The 21,519-nt window shown below is 37.5% G+C and overlaps 1 protein-coding gene across 2 annotated transcripts; it reads right to left on the reverse strand.

The window, feature by feature from the left end:
* Window positions 1-1,786: 1,786 nt before the first annotated feature.
* On the reverse strand, window positions 1,787-20,806 carry LOC140973381 (protein SPIRRIG). Of its 2 annotated transcripts, none has more exons than XM_073436123.1 (19): window positions 20,229-20,806; window positions 18,934-19,003; window positions 18,733-18,818; window positions 18,030-18,165; window positions 17,866-17,922; window positions 17,048-17,224; window positions 15,695-15,886; window positions 15,502-15,567; window positions 15,045-15,159; window positions 13,729-14,903; window positions 12,641-13,340; window positions 12,455-12,557; window positions 11,241-12,355; window positions 9,482-11,132; window positions 6,277-9,321; window positions 4,733-5,041; window positions 4,295-4,601; window positions 4,059-4,205; window positions 1,787-3,507 (listed from the first exon to the last, which is right to left on the reverse strand). In XM_073436123.1, exons 1-19 carry the CDS (start codon window positions 20,420-20,422, stop codon window positions 2,329-2,331), a joined length of 10,824 nt encoding a protein of 3,607 aa, XP_073292224.1. In that variant the 5' UTR covers window positions 20,423-20,806; the 3' UTR covers window positions 1,787-2,328. The 2 variants fall into 2 exon arrangements, with proteins under 2 accessions (XP_073292224.1, XP_073292223.1); XM_073436122.1 differs by having other exon boundaries at window positions 18,934-19,006.
* Between the last annotated feature and the right edge of the window lie 713 nt (window positions 20,807-21,519).

Genomic DNA, 21,519 nt, shown 5'->3' on the forward strand with positions numbered 1-21,519 from the left:
ATGACAAGAAGTAGAAAGCTAAGAGAACGTGAGACCTTCTTGAGGATGAGAATTGAAGCAAGAGTTGCTGCAAAGTCAATAGGAGATGTTTATTTAGTATTAAAAAATAACTTTAAGTTGTTTTTTAGATATGCTTTATATATTCATGGGCGGTAAATAAATATGTTATCAAATGTTGTATATTTAAATAAAACATACAAGAGAGTTAAAAATACACAACACAAAATTCCTTTCTCTTCTCTCTCAAGTTTCGGCCAACACAAACTTTTGGGAAAAAATATTAGGCCGACGGTAGCTTCCACAGCCATCGCCCGCTGTCGTCGCATCGACTTCGAAGTTCTGAAATTCGTGTGTCACGGTTTTAACGCAGAAATTGTTTGTGATTTCTAGTGCAATCCAATCAAGGAACAAAGTCTTCGATTGTGGACTTAATTTGATGATCAAAGGTGGGAAATATGTTTGAAGTGATATACAAGAAATACCAACTCCGCTAAATCCGGACTGGTTTGGTGTTCAACGTTAAATATGCGAAAGTAATAATTCTAAACACCTTATAGATGTTTAAATTAATGTGACGCCTAAGGAAAGTTTCGAGCGTCGAAACTAAAAATTTAGAACTTGTGTTGCGTCATCGATATGAGAAAACGATATTCCATCTATAATAAATTACTCCTGCTTGTGAAATGATTCGTTTAGATGCCAAGAATCCCATGCAATACAAGAAATTCTCACAAGACTCATGCAGTCGAATTGATCATGCTGGCATCAAATGAGGATCTTTTTTATAAACAAAAAATATAGGAAACAAAAAAAATAGAAGCAGTCGAATTTGGGTTCATTCAAATGTAAAGAGTCTATAAATCCCTACTTACAAATAATAAAGTGGTCCTGTCCTAACCTTTATTTTCTGGTTTTGTTCCAGAGAAATTCGTAGACTGGAATTGTTACAGAAGTAGCCTAGTATTAATTATGTTTTGGTATGCTAAAAAGCAATAATAAAATAGACATGTATCATAACGACGTCTGCCTTAAAAAAAAAAAAAGAAAGAAAGAAAAGAGAGAGATGCACAGAATCGGCCTAAAGAAAAACCCCACAGCCTACACTGTTGACAGTGGCCATTATGAATTATCCAGCAATATTTATGTTTGATTATTCAGAAACCCATGGTTTTAATAACCCATATTTTTAATCTGAATTAAAGATTTGGATTTGCATAAATTAAAGAATAAATAATTTGGAAAAATAATTTAGATGCATTCAAAAAGTGTAGCATAAGATGGTAATGAAAGATCATTCAGATACTGTTCGTTGCATTTGTATTGACTTTTCAAATCCATAACAACAAATACATTGATTGTCAAAAATATTTAAATCATTATAATATATTTCAAATCCATATATTTATCAATATTATATTCTTTCAAATCCTTCTCTCGAATGGATAATTCGAACAATGCTAATGTCCTAAGAATGCATCCAAACGTAAGTATTTGTTCTTAAATGAATACAAATTCAACCTCAATGAACGTAGTCAGAATAATTATGATTCGAGAAAAATAAAAAGAGTAGTCGAGGTATTGCATGCGGCATGCTAGTCTGAGTGATAAATGTTGATTTCTCCATGCACAAGGTGGCGAGAGGACTTTCCTTGAAGGGAATGACCAGTACCACCCAACTAGATTCTGGATTCTTTCAAATATGGGGTCCAAATTAAACGATGACCAGGGCCAAAAATAGATTGATTTATAAGAAAACCAGTAATTGTAGCGAGGATAAGAAAAAAACTGAGGATAAAATGACGTGCCAAGATGATATAAAACAAGAAAACATTGTGGGGAATGACTAATCAATTACACCCTTCGGTTTTAGCATGTAAAGTACTAACATATTTCACAACAAAACAATGGAGCAAAATCTACTGCTCAAGTTCATTTGCTCATGAAGCTAACCCAAAATCCCAACAGGGGCAAGTTTTCGGTGAAACCTATATTTCTGCAAATAATTTTCTATACAAACTGTGTACGGAAAAAAGAATCACCCTATGTACAACATACATCTTCCGCCCAAAAAGCCAAATCTTTCTGCTGGGAATCAATCACCAAAATGACTATATTCACTCACCAATCAGCCCGAGTCCTAGTTGTGAAGCTGAGGGACAATGGTGATCTTTTTTCTTCTCGGATCTGCCACATGGATCCCTGCAACCCGATTAAAAGCTATATTTTGATCTCATTGTTAGCACGCTGAGGGCGTTAATTCCATCTTGTATAGTTTCTTGGCGAAAAATCTATCCACAAACATCCAATAACCACAAGCACATCCTACAATCACCCCTGGTTCATGGAAGATCTCAAGTTCTCATCCGGTAATATCCACGAAAAAAGGTGGCCACCAGAATCTCCACTCAAAAACTGTTTAAGGTCATTAGATATATGAAGGGCAGTAACAGGAAACTTGTGGGACTTCAGTATCTTATGCAGGATCAATCTGTACTCGGGTACTTTATCTCCAAGACGAAGCCCTCCCGTTGGATTACTAGATGGTTTGCTTTGGGAAGACTCCTCGCTTGAGGTGTGAACCATTTTCCACACTTTGACAGCTCCACTTTGGTGACCTGAGACGAACCAGTTAGTGTCCTGCCAATCAGAGAAGTTGCAGCCAGCAACAGAAACAATGAAATCTGATGGAAGTTGTGACGTGTTCACAACTGCAAGGCAGTCACCATTAATTGACCAAACAGCAAGCACGACACCCGCTGCAGTCACAATTTCACCAGTCAGGTCATTCACATACACTGCTGAAATCGGTGAAGGAAACTCCGGAAGTTGCCTGACAAAAACCAACGAGCTAAGATCCCATAATATTATTGTGCAATCATCTGACCCACTAACTACCATCATGTAGGGCTGGCTAACACGAATGCAGGTGATTTTACCAGTGTGACCACAAAGTGCCTTCTCCAACTGCAAGTGACGAATTACACGAGGTCCATCTTTTTCGATTCTCCAAACGCAAACCAAACCATCATCTGCCCCAGTAACCAAAACTTGGCCATCAAGGCTCGCACTGACGCACTGGATTTGATTGCCTCCATGAAGATTTTCATGAGTAGAAAGAAGCTTATCTTGGTCATAACTCATAAATCGGAAACTGCGATCGGGAAAACCCCAGGCAACGTACTTGGTATACGTTCTAGGTTTAAGCAAGCTATTTGCACCAGCAACAAGAATTTTATCACCAAAAGTCATAATTTGAGATATAGAAGACGAGCTCTTACGAATTTCATGAGGAACAAGAAGTGTTGAATGCTTCAGTGGATGAGGAACAAGCTTTCTATCAGTCCGTCTTTTAACATGAGGCTTCAAGAAAAGTTGTTTTGGAGTCTGTCCAAAGTGATTAATTTGAGCTAGAATTGATGCTTTCATGGCAGGATCTGTTACTGAATCAATGTCAACACTTCCTTCATAGGTATAGTGGTAGAAAACATTAACAGCTGCCTCAGCTGCCTGTTAAACAGATAAATAATACTTTTACTAAAATTAAAAGATAGTTATGCAAAAAGAATGACTGGAAAACTAGATAGATGACGCAAGGAAGATAAGTTGACGAATTGAGCTAAACGAGTGATCGCATGCGCATCAAAAAAAAAATACCCAGTACAGGATTCAAATATTTATTCGGCGCATAGCCTAAGTAGGAATCAAAATTTCATAGAATTTGGAGTTTCGTAAAATAAATTTTTGAGTCCCCTTCCACTCTTTTTTATCCTTACGGAAATGTGATTCGTATTCACTAAGGATAACAAATTTAGTGGAAGGAATAGAAGAAAGAAAAATATAACAAACTTGAATCTTGGGACCACGGTCTGAGGTGAACTACATTGGAGCATTTTCTTCTTTGTTAAGGATAATAATAAAGAGGCCCAAAGACAAATGATCGGAAATTAAATGACCCAATAAAAAATTGGTCAACAAAAAACAAATCTAAGGTAGTTAATGAAGTTTAACATCGCTAAAACTAATGTTCATCACCCAATGATGGAAAAAAAAATACCGACCTTTCCTCTCTGTTTATACCCAAAGATGAGGTCTATCCAGTGGTGCAGATTCTCAGAAACATAATCAGATTCCAGTGCTTCTCTGTGCTTCCTAATGAACTCGAAAGTGCTGCCGTTGGCCCATGGAGGCAAGACAACATCACCAACCTATCACCATCTCATATCAAAAAAGAAATGTGAAGGAACAGTTCTGGGAAATAAACAGCAATACCAAGTATTTAAAAACTTTGAGTAACCTTCTCTCCTGATTGTTTTTCTCCCAAGTCAAGATTGAACTTATTTTGCAAGAATTCTGGCATGTAGAAAAACTCCGGAACGAGTTCCTTGACATCTGATGTGTTGCTTTTCCCAGCAGCACTCAACCAGGTTTCTCGTATGCTGTTGAAAAGTCGATCAGCATGATCAAACTGTCCTCCCTGAAGCTTTTGATTCTCGATACTAAATGGTGGCAGACGTAAGAGGTAGAAGAGAACAATCCCAGCACTGGAATAATGAGAACCATAATGAAATTTGGGAACCTCTGGATCATCCCAGGTCTCATATCTGCAAGATAGAAAAGATAGATCAGATAAAATGATATATTCAGATTTAAAATATAGCAGGGGATGGGGAGGTCAAATGCAACATCAGAAGGTAGTAAACGGGTCAATAAGTCTGCCAGAACAGGAGCCAACCTCTTCCTGAACTCTTCTTCGCCTTCCAATGTTTGACAACCCATGGGTCTCTCAAGTTTACGGAATGTTTTTGGATTTAACAAATTCAATTTCTCACTCTCATAATCTGCCAGGACCCAAGGAAACACCGGATACTGTGTGAGATCACTGTATCCTCGACCTGCCAGAGTGTTGAGATGCATAATATACTGAAAATTGCTAATTTCTCCATTTTGCCACCTCTTGGAAAAGGATTTTGCCATAACCTTAAACAAACGGCTGCCTTCATTGTTTTCCTGTTTTGTTGAGCCAGATATTGTTGCATCCAAACTGTTACACAAACAAAATATGAACTCAAAATGTGGTTTCAAGAGAACAGGAAGCCTATAAGGCAAAGACCGTAGATTGGTGCTGAAGATGAAGAAGCATGATGTGGTCACATGACATCAGAACATAAGGATATTCTATTAATACAAAGAAGCCTGTTTTTAATGATACTTTGATGTTATGAGAACTCTAATAAGGATATTCTATTAATACAAAGAAGCCTGTTTTTTATGATACTTTGATGTTATGAGAACTCTAATCCATACATTCTCTAAAATGATATTAACATCAACAGATGCTGCTCCAGTATTACCCCCTCAAACAGAGATGAATGTTTCATGTATTTCTAGGACTACATCTTGTAACTTAACCAAAATATAGGGAGGTAACAAATACTTCAGAAAAGAGAAGTTTTCTCGTGAACTACAAAATGTGGAATAGGAACTTAATATTGTGTGACCCAGAATATGTGCTGATAACTCTTAAAGCCGCTAAGTTTAATATGTGCTGATAACTCTTAAAGCCGCTAAGTTTGGCAAAGAAGTCCACCGTTATTCATACAAATAAAACTAACATAGAAGTAGCTGAAATCAAAAACATGTAGACCAAGAAGCAAATACAGTTTTCACGTTCATAATTGTTACATTTCGGCACCATAATATGTTGATTGTTTTATCTGATTGTACCATATGCTATATTTAAGGTAACGAAGTCAGTTTAACTCCTCAAATAAAAACAATCAGAATTTTCATCAGTAGATCACTGAGAAATTAGCCAGTTTAATCTGTTAGGTGAGAAACTACAAAAGTAGTCAATATTAGGATGCACAGATTTTTAAATTAGCTCTGATGAAACCCAAATAACATGTAGAGTAGCAGTGATGAACAGTAAGATAAAAGGAACAATCTAATTGAGCCAAGATAAACTTAGGCACGGTTGGTTGATGTCCCATTTTTTTATATAATAAGGGTGACTGACTAAAATTGGGAATTAACTATGAAAATAATGATAATCTAATTGAGCCAAGATAAACTTAGGCACGGTTGGTTGATGTCCCATTTTTTTATATAATAAGGGTGACTGACTAAAATTGGGAATTAACTATGAAAATAATGATTCGACACATAAATGCTGTGATATGGAAAATGTGAAAAGAATTCACAGCAAAAACAATAGCACAAACACAATTTGAGAAGAAAAAAGAGAGATTCCAACCAGACAGTGCTTATGTATCTTACATGCTGTTTCTGGGTAGATTCATGGCCACCAAGTTTCTAAAAACTTCTTCTCTCTCTTTCTTGTGAAAAACCAGTAAATCGTTGCAACCATCCATGCTGAAAATCTCAATAGCAACTGGTCGAAGCTGATAGTCACGCTTCAAAAGCTCATGGACACTGTCAAGCTTCCACATACGCCAATGATGAGGGACATTACCACTGGTGCATACTTTTTCTTTTCCCCAGGCACCGCCATTGTAAGCCCATGCTCTACCCCCAGTAAATGCCTTTACTGTAGCATCCCACGATGAAGTCGACTTGGAATGGGAATCCATACTACAAGACAAATCTTTCTTTACACCCAAAGCCTGATCAATGACAGATATATCATCTTCACTCTCTTTCTCACATATGCACCCAGATTCATCAATATAAAAATTCTCAATGACATAAAGAGATAGTTCTCCAATCAAAAATATACCATCATGTTTATCAAGGCCGACAACTCGCTCACAATTGTACTTGTACTTAATCCTTTCAAGAGGTTCCAAATAAGGTCTGATCAAGTATTCACCATTATCATTTAGATCTTTGCCAGATTTGTCATCTGACACTCTTGCATCATCGATTCTCACTGAAGAAGATCCTAAATCAGACTTCCCTCGAACACTTTCTGCTTTTTGTGTGGATACAGCACTGGACTGCACACCTAATTCAAGAGCTGAATAAAGACTTCCTTCATTTATACTGCTTTCTCGATCATCATTCCATCCAATCCCAGTAAAAGCTATACCCTGTACATCATCTGATTCTTTGAGAGTTGGTTCATCATATAACTCAGAATCAAAAGATTCATTCTTTGACTTATCAGCTAGAAGGTTAAAGAAGGAATCTGATTCGGTATCAGAGCCATGGTGTTCATCATCAGTTTTCTCCTTTGACAGTTCTCCTTCCCCTAAATCAAACTGTCCATTAAGCACGTTCTGGATAGTATTTATCTTTAATTTACTACGATGAAGTTTTTTGCGCATTCTGTAAGGACCTTCAATGGGACACAGCTGCCATTCAAGCTCCTCTCCCTCCATGGATGACTTACTATACGGAAATATTCCCCGCTCGTGTACAAGCTGTTGGAGATTACTTTGCCACTCACTTTCAGCATGAAGGACCCATCCATACTTATCCTGGCGGATAACTCGTAATTCAGTAGCCATAGCATCGCGTACCAATTCAAGCGCAATTCTCCTTTCAGTCACCTGTTCCCAATGTTTTTGTTCTAATTTTGAGATGTCCTTTATTTTTCTTCCCATTTCTCTCTTACGCCGACTGTCCATGCCCTTTATCCTCACACCAGGAAACTTTGCAGACCCTGCAATGTACTGCACCCACATAATGATAGCACAATGTTCCAACACTTTATTGACAGTGGACTCAGAACTCTTGAGCCAATCAAAAAATGCAGATAATTTTTCAGTCAAAAGTTTATCAAATCCACCATGCAGAACATCCAAAGATGGCCCTTGATTTGGTTTAGAGACCAAAAACTCTTCAAGGGCAACTCTACGATGAACCAGTAGATACTTGAGAATATCAACCGCTGCATTCTTCGCATTTTGTCTATGATCATAAAGAAGAGATATCAAATTTATACAAAGGCAGCAATTCAGATCTGTATCAAGATTACTGGGACAAAATACTATTCTTCTATGGGCGATCAGCAACTGTAAAACTGTGAAAATATCAATCCCTCCATCTTCCAGTGAAGGGTAAAATAAAAATCTTTTCTTCTGTTCATTCTGCAAACCCAACCGTGAAAAAAGATCATTCTCCCCAATGGTAACCAAGAAAGATGGTAGGAAACAAAACAGTATCATACGATTCACATTCTTGAAGAGTGCGTGTATGTAAGTATCAAGTTGTCTATTTCCTCTCCCAATAGAAAGGAGACCTTTACCGGCAGGAATTGCTTCTTCAATTCGACCATCCTTATTTGCCAACTGCAGCATTGACAACAAAAATTCAAGAGTCTTCAATACGCCAGCAGGCCGAGAAAAAGCTCCCATGTATACACGATCCACTATCATCCAGGAAAGTGAGTCTAAGTTAAGGGACCAACGGCTTTTATCCAACTTCTTCTCATTTTCCTCATCATCACGTAAGAGACGCCTTTCAAGAAAATTCATCAATCTAGTAAGGCATAATCCCTGAAAAACTAATACAGAATCAGAATCAGCATACAGAGGTACGCTTTCCAAAATAGTCTCTATCACTGACGCGGCTTTCATCTGCTCAGTCAAAAAATCAGAAAGAACTTCAGCCATAAAATCTAAAACCGCAGTCGCACCAGCAGAACATGGGCCGCCTCCATAGCCAGAATCATCCACTTCAAGAAGTAGCTTTGAACTTATCGAGAACAAAGTGTGTGAGGCATTTTGAGACTGAGTATTAGATGTCAAGTCTGAAGAAGAATCCATTTCATTCACAGACATAAAGGACTCCATAGATGGAGTAGAAGTTGACTTGCCACCACCCAACCAAGATGTCAATGCAAAAACTGGAGATGACAAAGGACTAAGTGGGATCCTGGAATTTGATCTCTCGGACAAAATAGGAGACTCAGGAATAGGTAAAGACGCAGAACTGAGTGAATCGTTCTGATGAACATTATCTGATGTGCTTCTCATATCACGAAAATTAAACTCATTACTCCCAGAAGTGTCGTTGGACACGTGGTCAATCGTTTCGACGTCAACATTTCCCAAAGAATCGACATCCTCTTTCATTAGTTTCTCCAATTTGTCCAATTCCTGATGGGTTCCAGTATCATCAACCTCGAGTTTCTCAGTTACCACTTTATTTTGGATGATAGGCATATCTTCAGAACTAGCGCTAACATGCGCCTGCGGAAAGCTCCCTATGCTAATAGAGGTCTTGGCTGACTGCTCATTTTCTTGAGGCAAGCTAGAAAATGTATTCTGGGAGCTACTAGTATCATCAGAGTCATTAAAATTCTTGTCTTCAGTTTTCGCCGTGAGTTCTTTGGCAATCCTCACAGCTTGGGCAGCCCTGAATATCAGACAGTAACATTTAAATTAGACAAACGAAACCTCCCACTTCATTGATTTCATATACAGCGAGTATCAAAAATTGGAAGTAAGATAAAAAATTAAAGAGAAATATAAACACTTAAAGGCTAAAAATAACACAAATAACACATGTACCAAACCTGACACAAGAAAAATAGAGGTCAACGCAACCCTCAAGAAATTCAGCTCGTCTACAGACAGCTGAAAATGGAGGACACATTTTGGCAAGATCAACCATAAATCTAAGAACTGAAGTAGCCGCAGCGGGTGCCGACGCCTCTCCACCCATCAAACGAGCAGCATAAGTTTTGTGCATCAAAGCTTCGCCTTGGAGCTCTCCAGCTACGTCAACATGTCCATCAACAAGCTCTGCCACAAGCCTAGCACCAGCCTGAGAAAGATTGCCAGTTTGATGTGCAAGCATTGACTGCATAACCAACCGGTCAAATGTTGATTTTGCCATAGCAATAATGGTTTCCAGAAGTTCAACAAATTTTAACTCTCCATAGCTACTGTCACTTGGCATGAGAGCGTGAAAATCGAGCATGCGAACTTCTGGTAATCTTGGATATACAGGCTTTCCAAATATTAGACAAAACTGAATGTAATAGATATCAGGAGAATCATAGAAACTAGGAAGCACCCTCGTTAAACCTTGATACCCTCCACTTGAGCGGAATTTAAGTGCAAATGTAGAAGAAGATGCAAGGCATACACCTAGAAGAGTCATGATCCATCTCATACTCGTCGGATGAACTGCTTCGTCCAGAAAATATGTAATTAATTTAGAAGAAACAATTTTATGCCACTGTTCAAGTAACTCTTCTGATTGAATGGTCACCTGGAGATCAATTAGCATCTCTAGCAACATATTTCTTACAATTACATGCTTCCCCATTGATTCTCGAGAAATATGATTATGCGACAATAGTTCAGGTGGATCAAATGTCATAATCACAAACCTTACCACAAGTTCCAATTCAGAAGGTAAAAATCCATCCTCCAAAATTACACCGAGCAACACAACTAATTTTTCTAACACTGCCACTTCAACATCACCTCTCTGCATGGTTACAAGCAAGTGTTGAACAAGGTTAATCCTACGAAGTATTGTAAGGTTATGATTGCGATACCAATGCATTGAGACAAGATGCTCAAGAAAACCGAGTAAAGAAATTTGAACTGGGACTGGAGCTGTAACCCAAAGGGTCCAATCCAATAAGACGTGCTCAACCATATCAGCATTTGACAGAACAATGCAATTAGAAGTCTCAGTTGGTATGTCTGAATTTTCCAGCTCTGAAACATGACTGTATGAATCTTTTGGTGCTGAAAAATCATCCATTTCTCCGTGAGAACCAACAGATGAAAATTCATCACGGAACTTGGACAAACTAAGATCTTCAAAGCTTGATTCACTAATTGTGGCAACAGGTGACAGAGAGCTTGGCACAATTCCAAGTTTTCTAGGTTCAGAGAAAGAAGCCTCGCAGGCAGCAATTTTAAAAAAGATCTCAAGTGCTTTCATGTCAAACAATGACATTCTGCGATGAAGAAATAGAGATAGCAAGTGGTATCCTCTGTACTTCTGCATGTCTCTCACATTCTGTGGGTTCTGATGAAGCGCACATGCAAGTAATGTCAAGGACATGTGAAGCATGTCCCTTGATTCAGATGCTTCAACTAGTGCAAGGACTACAGCCATGCCGCCAATTGGACGGATTGAGTCGCCAATGATACATTGCTTGCAAACATGGATATCTCCAAAAAGTCTACCGAAACGTGGTATGCCTGGGGAAATCCATAGATATGATCTAAGAGTAATTACATCTATAAATTATAAAGCCAAGCAATCAACAACACTTATACAATAGAAATGAAGACAATTAATTCACTCACCCCCAATAGGAGAAGCAGCAGCCGAAAGTGGATCGACTAGATTAAGCATGGATAAAGTTCCAGATGCTCGGAATATTTCTGTGCTTGTTCCATCAAATGCAAATATCAGTTTTTTACCCCATAATTGCAGTGAGAGACTTCGTAACTTTTCAGAATCCCAGACAAATCCACTATGATTCACCTTAGAGACACCTTGCTTGCCAGCACTCTCATACTTCTGCATATTAGAGTTCAAAGGCAGATCGGTGTCTAAAGAATCTAAGATGGCCATACTGCCCCCACCACAAGCCTGATTTGGAACAAATTGTAGAAGATTGGTGTCTTGAAAAAGGCCCCTATATCCTCTCCCAAGAATGTACATAAAACATATAGAACCTGGCAATAGCACCTCCTCAAAAAGATAGCATGACCTGAGACTCCAAGACATATCACTTATCCTTGCGTAAGAACTCGGTGTCCCAATTGTTACCTGCAGAGACTTTCCAGCAGGAGACAGAGAGTATCCAAGTTTCCCAGTGTGTCGTAGCTTACCATTGAGATACACATAAGCGATACTTGCTTGAAATAATCCAGCCAAGGCATTTGGTTTGCTGTGCACAACTGCTAGGTGATGCCACCGACCTTCCTCCATTTCTAACCCAGTACAAGTCAAGGAGGAGGAGTTACTGGTTGAAAGGGTAAGAACCCCATCATCCTGCAAAAGAAGTTCGGCGTAAAATGTGCTACCATTATCTACAGCACCAACAGAAAAAATTCGTAGAGTCTGAGATCCAAGTTGTTGCCCATTAGCCATGCTATGCCTTTTAGAATATCCATATTTGGGTGCTTCGGTCTCCCTGACCTGTGATTTTAACAGATTTCTGTACTGGAACCAACAAACAAAAGAATAACCAGCAGCAGGGGGCCATGACCTTTCCCCTAATGGTACTTGAATGGAAGCATGTCCGATCTTGCTCATGTTAAACTCTACAATGGGGGCCAGAGAAACATCTTCTGAGCCCATACCCTGAGAAAGAATCAATCTTTCCATCATTGAAACAAGAGAAGAGCCGGGACCCGCCAGCCTCATTTGCAAAATATACCTAAGTAAAATTCTAAGTTCTGATACTGATAGCCTGTCAATAAAGAATTGGATGTCTCGGATCAATAGAGTTAGTTGTTATACAAAGTAATGCAAAAGAATTCCATGGGACTCTCCAATCAAATGCTGTTACCTGTAGGCACCAAGAACTTCCACTATCTTCAGCGCATGAGAAACCAAAGGTAGAGAGCTAGACATGAAAGGTTGTACTTTCTCCAATAGAAGTTCCACACAACCTAGCAACATTGAAGTAAAAATACTGAGGATGCATTTAAAGTTACAAAAATTACGTACAAACCATAATTAAACAAGTACGCACCTACAGAACTGAGATTTTCCCAATTGAAAGAACTTCCACGAGCAAGTTTTTCAATGAGATTTAACAATTCTAATTGCACTTTTGGAGTAAAGAGCAGTAAAGCACGTAGGAGTACTCTGACAGCAGCAGCATTATACACACGTTCCTTATCAGGAGCGAAAGGTCCCGATGGTGTGATGAAAAGAAAACTTGATGACTCATTTTCAACGTTACCGGATACTGTTGCAGCTTCAGACACAGGAAATGGTGGAAGCACTACCTCTAGAGCAAGTTCCAGCAACAATTGTATGACTTGGTGTTCACATTCAACGCATATTATACCAGACTCGGAAAGAAGATCATAAAAGCTATGTGATGACAGAATTACATACAACTTTGATCGATTAATAGCATTTTCACTAACACCAGCCGTCATAACCCGCAGCATGTACGTGAACAGCTTAATTAAAACATTTGAAGAAGTTTGATTGTTTTGTTCTTGGTCATTTTGAAAACAATGAAGGGTGGTCAATAAAAGAGAAAACCCAGTTGATTCACCAAAAACCCTCTGTGCCGAACCATTAGCCCCTAATATGCGCCACAAGGCTCCAAAAGTATCACATTTTGCATCAATATGAAGGGAGTATTGGGATCCCAGAGCACTTGTAACCATCCCGCTTTTAAGAACTTCAACAATTGCCCCCAATTCTTCTGGATGAGCCTGATTAAAACAGAGGCACTGATAAGTAATGCTTCTAACTTAACTAACTTCATAAGTGATGCATTTAGTCATTACTGACTAAGTTCAAAGTTTTCCTTGAAAACTCGGGTAAAATTATGACCTACAACAGACAAAAGAACCTAAGAATTTTCTTCATGTGTAATCCCAACACAACCAAGCCATTCCTGATCTTGATGTGTCACGACCAAGTACATGCCTAGATATTTTCCCACCAAATTACACATCAAAACATAAAACTTAACAAGGGGAAAGAGGGCAAACATTTGAGACTACAACCGATACACTTTCAAGTAAACCTAAATTGAACTCAAAGAGAACAGTGGAAAATCACATAAAAAGGTTTTATAGAAAAAAAAAACATGTTTACCTGTTTGACATCCTCAATAACCAAGCATGACAACAACCGCAGAACACCAGGACGATGTATATCAGATGCCAAAAAAGGCAGTGTGATAGTTACGCCATTAGCAGAGCGAAATGATGCTTGATTGGGTTCTGCTTTCTTCAATAAGTATACCAAACAATCCCAAGCAACTGCTATAGTGGCCTCTATTTCGAACAGTGGGAATTTCCCGGAACCAGATTCCAAGAGTTTTGGAGAAGAAAGAATTGCATCTTTGCTATCCAAGTGCTTCTTGAAGCTGCTAGAATTACTCTTTCTCTCCAAATGATCATGGTCACCAGTGAGCTCCTCGGGGCCAAGTAGAAATCTGTGCTGCTTCAGATCATCTAACAGAACCTCCAGTACACCAACTTCTCTTAGTATTTTCTTGTATTGTTGGTCAAATGATAAAAGTTTTACAAAAAAAGACAGAATCGTGTTCTTTAATTCAGAAGTAATTGGTTGCTGAAGCAAGCAACAAAGTGAAAGCAACTCTTGCTCAGGAATAATATTCACGACAGTTACTGCATATTCAAGGATTTTCAAGATTATCTCTTGCAGAGATGAAGGAAAACCAGCCATATTGAGAATCAAGAGAGGCACAGTTCTCAACTGTTGGCACAACTTATAGTTTTCGAGATGACTGGAAAAAATTTTAAACATTCTATTTAATACTTCTGCCTGTAATTCTCTACTTTCTGCTTTGATTAAAATGTCCTGCAACATTTGAATAGCTTCTAAATCTTTGACTTTGTCGTTATCCTTCTCCCAAACTTCATCAGCTATTCGGTCAGAGGATGATGTACGACTTCTGCCATGTCCATTAGGCTTTGTGTGAGAATTTTTTGAAGCTTTTACACCAGCCGAATCAGGAGAACCTGAGGGGCCTGTTTGGGCCAAATTAACAATGACATCAAGAAGCCTACAAAGTGTGGGGGAGAGACTGTGTGATGAATCGTTTTCTTCCTTTTCTTCTGGTTTCTTCATCTCCAGCCTGCCAACTGCTTGTGAACCATCCAAAACATGATCATCTTCAGAAAGATATTTGGAACAAGAAGTCTGACCAGCTTGGTTCTTTGACAGTGTCAAAGCAAATTGGACCAAGAATTGATAGCCATGAGCATTATGAATATCCTCCCTGAGTCTTATAACACCAGCCTCTACAGGCAAAGAATGCATACAATCAGTGTCCCTTAAATAAAAAGTAGTAGCCTAACAAGGTATGATAACTAACTAGCCAATCCGTCACATACACAACTTTATTATAATAAAATTATATCATCGCAGAAACTACGACATACCAGGTCTATATGACAATTCAACACATTCAAGAAGCAAATCCACAATGCCCATAGTGTAGGCAGGATCCCCACATTCAGGATTAAAATCCTTAACCGCCATTAAAAGCACTTTTATCTGCACAGAGAAAAATAAGAAGTGTCGAAAATAAAGAATTAAAAGCATTAGCAATAAGTTAGGAAAAAATAACCAATAAGACTTGTTCATGAATGTTCATTCACATAATCATTTGAATTTCAAGTTGTTGCTTTTCCCATCTAATATCAATCATAGAAACTAGGAGTGAACATGATTCTCAAAATTAAATCTCTAGAAGGTCCAACAACCATAAGGATGCAACATAAATGAGATATTCTTAGAGGTGTCAAAAAGCTGTAAATGTGGAAAAATATCATCTAATCAGCGGAAACAATAGAAATATGCTAATGTAGACATATATGCAAGTGCATGTGCACATACCAGATGATGCTTCCGTATATACTTGGATGTGCTGCCATTGTCATTAGCCAAAAGAAGACCAAGAATCTGGATGTCGACAATACAAAGAAAAGTTAGATCATCGATAATGGAATGTAAAATAATGAGCTCATGCCTCGAATCTCAGGTACAGAAATATAGCTACTTACATAGCTGGAAAAATATTTTATAATACCTGCATAGCATGTCTGTGAAGCTGAATGGCATGTAATGGAACAAGACCATGCTTGAATTGAGAAAACACAACTAAGGAACCATTGGCAACCATTTGACACAATAATTGAAGTGAATTATCCTCTATCAGACTTTGAGGAGCTGATGGATGGCTAGCCAGTGCTTTCATGATATGTACAACACTTCCCTCAACCTGATCAAATTCAAACAGTGGTAAAAAAATCATAGCAATTGTATAGCAAGAGCATCAGCAGATCACATTACCAATATTTAGAAAACCAATGAAATACTATCCTTCATAATGGTCATGGTAGCTACATCAAAAGATACAAAGAACTACATCATAGGCTTTTCAAGTTAGCATCCATTCATTCCTCCTACTTCGTATTACCAGGCATCAACCAGTAGAATAAACTAAAATGTGCTATGCATGCTTTGGACCACTTCTGGCACATATGCACCTAACGCTGATACACAAACTTATGACTCGGGACACATTAATGCTTCCAGGAGAATAGAAGTGAAAGAATGATGATAAATACATCCTCATCATAATGCATTCAACTAAGAGCAAAACAAGAAGTAGAGACCACTGCCCCGTGTCAGAAAATATGAAGATGGAAAATATAAGGGATACATCCTGAACAAAAATACTGATGATATCAGTTATCATACACCATATTCCACCCAAGGTTTAATACCTGCCTCAAATTGGTAAAAGCAATTTACCGAAACAGAAGGTAGCAACACTTCCCTTACAAATTGCTCAGATCACTTTCCATATGATCTACTTGTTGAGCATACATGACATGAGTGGGGCACCAAAAACATGCTTTAAACCGAGTTCACATATAATACTAATTCAGCTTCAGGTCAATAAATTTTAATTACAGAAAAATATCATAGAGTATCTACCTAAGGAAGTGCACATTTTAAATTTAGCGAAGAAAAAATTGACTATTTGATGGTTTAAGAGTTAAGACGATGTTATAACACAGACCAGTTATCACTTCTGCAGTGGCACGGTAATATATACAAAGAAAAAGTAAACTAGGGAACCAGGTGCTTCTAGACATGCAGTAGCAATTCAGTTTTCACACAAATCACTTTGCCAGACGAACAAAAAATTTATCAAAACAAAGAGGATTTGCAGAGAAAATCAACCTAATTAAAAGATAACTGTCGTCTTGATGAGTTAACCGGCAGTTAAGTAAACGTACTTGACGAATTAACAGGAAAAGAAAAACTAGGTAAATTAACTGAAGAATTAATAGGACAAACTACAAACAAAAAAAAAGAAATATAATTATCATTTTAGAAAGGTGGTAACATCTTTATAAAAAAATTAAGGCACCTCAAGACGGCGGACTGGTCTGTTTTCAGCATCACGAATTTCCTCTGTGAATAGCAACTCGTCATTATTATTCAGTTTCTGCCTCTGACCATCCCCATCAGGAGAAAGAAGAGCATATAAGACATGAATGAGACAGCTTAAAATCCCAGAATCAAGGAACGATTGTTTATCAATTGGCTGTAGAAAAATTACCATCTTGCATCAGTTACCAAAATGATAAAAAGAAATACAAACGGAAAGACACCAAAACAATGAAAAAATGGACATTCACCACCATAGTGTTAGTTTATAAGCAAAAAAAAGATATCAACAGGTAGCGTTGTTCTATTACAAATCGCATAAAACAATTATGTATGATAGGATCCAACACGTGCTTCGAAACTTCATTTTCATGATAACCGAGAACGTTAGATGTTAGTGGCACAATAACTGGCTTGACCACAGCCGATTGAAATATAGGATTCCTACAACATCAAATAGGTCCCTAACTAATAACAAAAACCTGAAAGGGTTAAGAATAACTTGTACTTTCATAAGGATTAAAATTACTACATTTGGTTTTTCACCTAGATAGATTATACTGTAAAGAGTAAAAATTTTAATTCCAAAATCTTCATCGGAAAGGAGGTGAATGAAATGGCAAGGTTGCACAAGGTGCCGCCAAATTATACAGTTTGCTGCCTGAGTTTCAGTCTTATAAAGAACCCAAACTAGGACATACAAAATAATCAAATGTTGGTTATTGTGATAACTCCAACTTGAATATGAGATAATCCGAAAAGTTTAATTTGCATATTGTCAGCTGATAATGTGCATACCCCAGATACGAGGGCTTCAACAGCACGTAATAGATTTGCACCTGGTCTGATACCATCCTGCAGAAACCTAGGATGTAAGTTGCCGTATGTATATATATATACACACACACAATATATAGGGTGAGGAAATAAACTGATTTTTCGCATAAAATTTTAGCAATAACCTTTGTGGTTTCCGAGAAATATAATAAAAGTTTATCAACTTCCAATGCTCTTGCTTTACTGCTGAGCTTCAGCTTTTCAATATCTGTTACAAATGCCCTCCCCACAACAAAAGAAAATATATGTGTCTCTACTAACCTGAAATAGTTGGTAGTTGGTTCAGATATCAGAAAAAATATTATTGCAACCAGAATCAAATAGCAAATGATTAAAAGTTCTAATGACAATTTGAGTAAATATCTGTCTCGATCTCATAATGTGTTTCATGAAACAAAACCGTATAAAAACACCAGTCCCGAAATTGCAACAGACAAATTTGCTGAGTATCCAACTGACACGGTAATTTATAATTATCTCAGATATCCAACCACTCCAAGATTGCATGAATTACACACCAATCCAAGATTGCGAGAAAGAGGTAATAAAAACACACCACTCCAAAAATAGACAAATTTGCTGAGATATCCAACCAACGCAATAATTTAACAGTTCTCACTGTGGGTCACTGATGATAACAAAACCCTGGAAAGGATAGGATATTTAATACACTAAAAGTTGAAACAAAACATTGTCAGAGCATTTAGTCATTATGCAAATTGGTGACGACTAAATTTAGCAAGTTGCACAAGCCTGGACACACAATCTGGTTAAACCTATTTATTTTCTACATATAAAAAGAAAAAGGAAAAATGGGATTCATCTTACATGGTAATCAACTGAGCAACATTTGTGTGCTTCTTCACTAATCTACAGAACATTTCTACAGTCCAATTCAAGGCCTTTTCTTTTTCCTGCATACATGAAAAAAGACTTGTATTATATTGGTTATAGCAGTTTCATAAGGAGGAACGCATTACTAAAAGCACTAAGGATAATAGTGCAATTTTACAACGCATTTTGCAGTACCTTTTCAGAACTAGATGACCGAAACTCTTCCCAATAGCTCTTGAATTGCAATTCCAATTCGTGTTTGTCTCTGCTATGAACAAATTCAAAATAACAGAAAATCACAGATTGCAAATTGGTTTCAAAAAAGCCAAAACAAGTATTATTGTTACACGAAACAGTGACTTGAAGCATCAATAGTATCATAAGTACAATTCCCAATGCAGGAAAAAAAACTCCAGGTGGCAATGATTATCTTCAAAGACAAAGATCCATAATCTTCTAGAAATCATTTATCTTGTTTCGATTTTCTCTACAAGGTATTTGTCTTGAACATGTCAAAAGAAACCCACAGTCCGGGTCGCAAATATTGTCACCAAAGACAATGATCCATAATCTTCTCAGAAATTTTATAATCTTCTAGAAATCTTTTATCTTGTTTCGATTTTCTCTACAAGGTATTTGTCTTGAACATGTCAAAAGAAACCCACAGTCCGGGTCGCAAATATTGTCACCAAAGACAATGATCCATAATCTTCTCAGAAATTTTGCATCAAATTTCTCTATCGTGTATTTGTATTGAACTCGACAAAAGAAATTAGGGAAACATACTTCCCAGGAATTCCAATCGACCATACCAAATACAAGGAGTAAATGCCACTTTTCACTTCGTTTACTTAGGTTAACAAATGCTTAAACTTAAAAGGAGGTTTTCTTGTCTTATCGATATTCTATAAGATTCTCGTTTGGATAAAGTTGATTAGGAGATGCATAGGAGATGGCCAATTGGCACTTCATCTAACCCATACGGCAGAATATAACACACCAAAGAATCTGCAGTTAAATCTGTTAACTTGATTGCCCAATTGGCCGGAAAATCGAGTATTCAAAGAACATGCCACTTTGTACCCCTTTTAACATCCGTAAGACACTTTTTTGTTGAAGTGAGTAAAGAAAAATAGGTTTGAGATTAATCTGCTTAATCAAACCTTGAAGAATGAAGCAGCAATTGACCTATGCTGATCACAAGTATACTTGTTGTTAGTATTATACTCGCCGCACTCTCACTCATTCCAGTAACATAACTAGAGCCTACACTCCAAACTGCACATTAAAGAAATCTCACGAGATGAAGTAAACTCGTTAATCATAGCCTACAATTATCTAACCACCGACAACGGTAGGGGAGTTTTTTCAGCATCGAATGACTTCACCAAGTCCCGGTTCATCAAGTAGTTGGCCAATTAAATTCTCTTCCCTGGCCGTAAAGACGTTTCAAAAAGATAAATTCGAAAATTCGAGTAGAAAGATAATACCTTGAGGGCGAAGACGAAATGTCTTGGCCGGACGGCAGTATATTGTTGACATTGCTGCTGCTATCTTTGAACGGCGAAGATGATGGAGATGAAGAAGTTGACGAAGGAGCCTGGGAAAGACCGACTTTATCTTTCAAGTCTTTAAGTAATGATGCCCATTTCATCGTTTTTCCCCCACTGGATTTCCCGAACATATATATATATATATATATATAATCAACTAAGTATCACAATAAACAAATGGCAGAAAGTACATAAAACGCAAACGCTCTCTCATCCGACGAACAAAACAACGCCTTTCCCAAACCCCGGAGATCAGATCCAGAATCCAAATCCAGACCCTCCAGATTGTTTCTAGACGGATCTCCAGCTCATTCCCCGAACTGTATTTACAGGGAAAAAAACAAATAAATACAGAAAAATGAAAAGACCAAGATCAAATGTAATCTGTCGGAGCAAAATCAGGGATCGGTAGCAGAAAGATCTGTAAACGAAAAATATTTCCTATCAGCGTGAATTCATCTAATTCGGGCGGAATATCAAAAGAAAGAAAGCGAGAGTCAATCGATATAGTAATCCCCTTGATCAGATGATCTTGACTGGTCAACTTCCTCGGATTTTGCCCTAGAAATTGGGCGTCAGCGTGGAATACAGTGGGGGCTCTCTCTCTCTTGTTTTCGGATGGCTTCCTTCTTCCTCGTTTCTCGTTCTATATAGTCTTCACATCTCTCTCTCTCTCTCATGAAAAAAAATATATATATATAATTATAATAATTATATACGCTCTCTATATTTCCCTTAAACCTTTCATTGCCATGTCAGCGTGGGATTCATGCCACGTGGCATAAATGCTCCGTCGGCTAATTTATATTTACATCATTTATTTGTGAGGAATACTTTTTTAAAAAACTCATTAATCTTGGTTCTTGTTATTTAATATAACGGTCTCACAGATTTTATTCGTGAGACGGATCACTCTTGTCTATATTTACAGTAAAAATTAATATATTTGACATAAAAAGTAATATTTTTTTCGTGCATGACACATATATAATATTAGTTTCACAAAATTGACCACGGAGTTTTTATATTAATATAAATATAATATTTATATATTCAATAATTACATTATGCAACTTTGTTAAGAAAATATTAAGTAGTTTATATCATATATTTATCCATATATAACTTCAAAATTTATACTATGTCAGGTGAGAATTATCTGATATGTAGATTGCACGTGAATATTATGTATTACGTGTTAATGAAAGATTCAGGATTATTTATTGAT

The sequence above is a fragment of the Primulina huaijiensis genome, chromosome 3 (assembly GCF_012295235.1).
Source record: "Primulina huaijiensis isolate GDHJ02 chromosome 3, ASM1229523v2, whole genome shotgun sequence".
Classification (NCBI taxonomy): domain Eukaryota; kingdom Viridiplantae; phylum Streptophyta; class Magnoliopsida; order Lamiales; family Gesneriaceae; genus Primulina; species Primulina huaijiensis.